Raw genomic sequence first — 1,152 nt, 5'->3', positions numbered from 1 at the left:
ACTGTTGCCTCCAGCCCATCCTCTGCCAGACTCAGCAGCAAAATGCAGCGGCTGCATCTTCTCTGCTTCAGTCTCCTGGTGCTGGGACATATCCTGGATGGTAAGAGGGAACCTCTTAGGCTGCCTTTCTTGTGGAAGCGAGAGGGTCCAGTTTCTTGCTCTGCTTTACATTTCCAGCAGACTTTTAGGGGGACCCAGGGCTGGGTCTCTGTCACAGCCCCCCTGCGTGCTCTGCTTGTAACCTGTCCCGGAAGCAGCCTGTCCTGCCCAAAGTCCAGGCTGGAGCCTGCAGGGCACTGGGTCTGGAAAGCTGTGCTTGGGAAAGGCCGTGGAGCAATCCTGCCTCCCAGTGCCCTAGCCCAGCTTGTGCACGCTGGGCTGGGATCGCCTTGGTCCCGTCCTCCCCAGTACACCAGGGAGCATCCCTGGCACCCTTTGGGGTGCAGCAGCCTGGGGGCAAGTGGCAGGGCTGGGAGCGGGAGGGAAGGCGTGCGTTAGGGCAGAGCCCATGTTTGAGGGGCTGCTGGTGTTGAACACGGGGTTTGCACAGATCACAGGGGCTGGGCGGGTGACACCAGGCCCTCTGCTCTGCTGTGGGGAGCTGGGGAGTCCAGACACCTTGTGCTGTTGCAGCACACCTTGCTGCCTGGGGTTATAGACATCCCCGGGCGCTGCCAGCCTTGACGGGCATTAACAGTGAACACAGCCTTTGCCTGGGGGGCAACAGAGCTCCCCTACCCCGCCGCGAAGTGCAGGCCGAAGTGCGGGCAGCTGTGCCTCGGCTGTCACGGGATTGATCGGTGCGGGGAGGGCTGGTGATGGGGTTAGCTGCAAAATCTATGACTGCTTCAGCAAATGCAGCTGAAGCTACCCCAGGTCTTTGAGAACAGGTGTCTAGGTCGCAGCACCCTGAAGCTGGGTGAAGACATCCATCCTGCCCCACTTGCCAGCCGGCGCTGGCCCCAGGGATGCGAGAGGGACCCAGACATGCAGAAGGGCTGCCCTCCACCATTCGGCTACTTCTCACCTCCTTTGCTTTCTGTTGGAAGGAGGCAAAGGGCTCCCGGCACTGGGGCGTGGGAGCAATAAATCTCATGCCCACGTGTACAGCCGGGGAGGTGTGCGAGGGTATGGCTGCTGGGCACCATCCCG

The 1,152-nt window shown here is 61.5% G+C and overlaps 1 protein-coding gene across 1 annotated transcript in view; it reads left to right on the top strand.

Moving 5' to 3' along the window:
- Window positions 1-42: 42 nt before the first annotated feature.
- LOC104619614 (C-C motif chemokine 19-like) overlaps window positions 43-1,152 on the top strand; it is a gene marked incomplete at its 3' end in the record, with an annotated part of 1,811 nt that continues 701 nt past the window's right edge. The window contains exon 1 of the mRNA XM_010285550.1: window positions 43-100. Within this exon, the coding sequence (XP_010283852.1) occupies window positions 43-100 (58 nt within the window). The remainder of the gene's footprint in view (window positions 101-1,152) is intronic.

This window comes from Phaethon lepturus, unplaced genomic scaffold (genome assembly GCF_000687285.1).
Source record: "Phaethon lepturus isolate BGI_N335 unplaced genomic scaffold, ASM68728v1 scaffold28724, whole genome shotgun sequence".
Classification (NCBI taxonomy): Eukaryota; Metazoa; Chordata; class Aves; order Phaethontiformes; family Phaethontidae; genus Phaethon; species Phaethon lepturus.
This window is presented reverse-complemented; position numbering and strand designations above follow the sequence as displayed.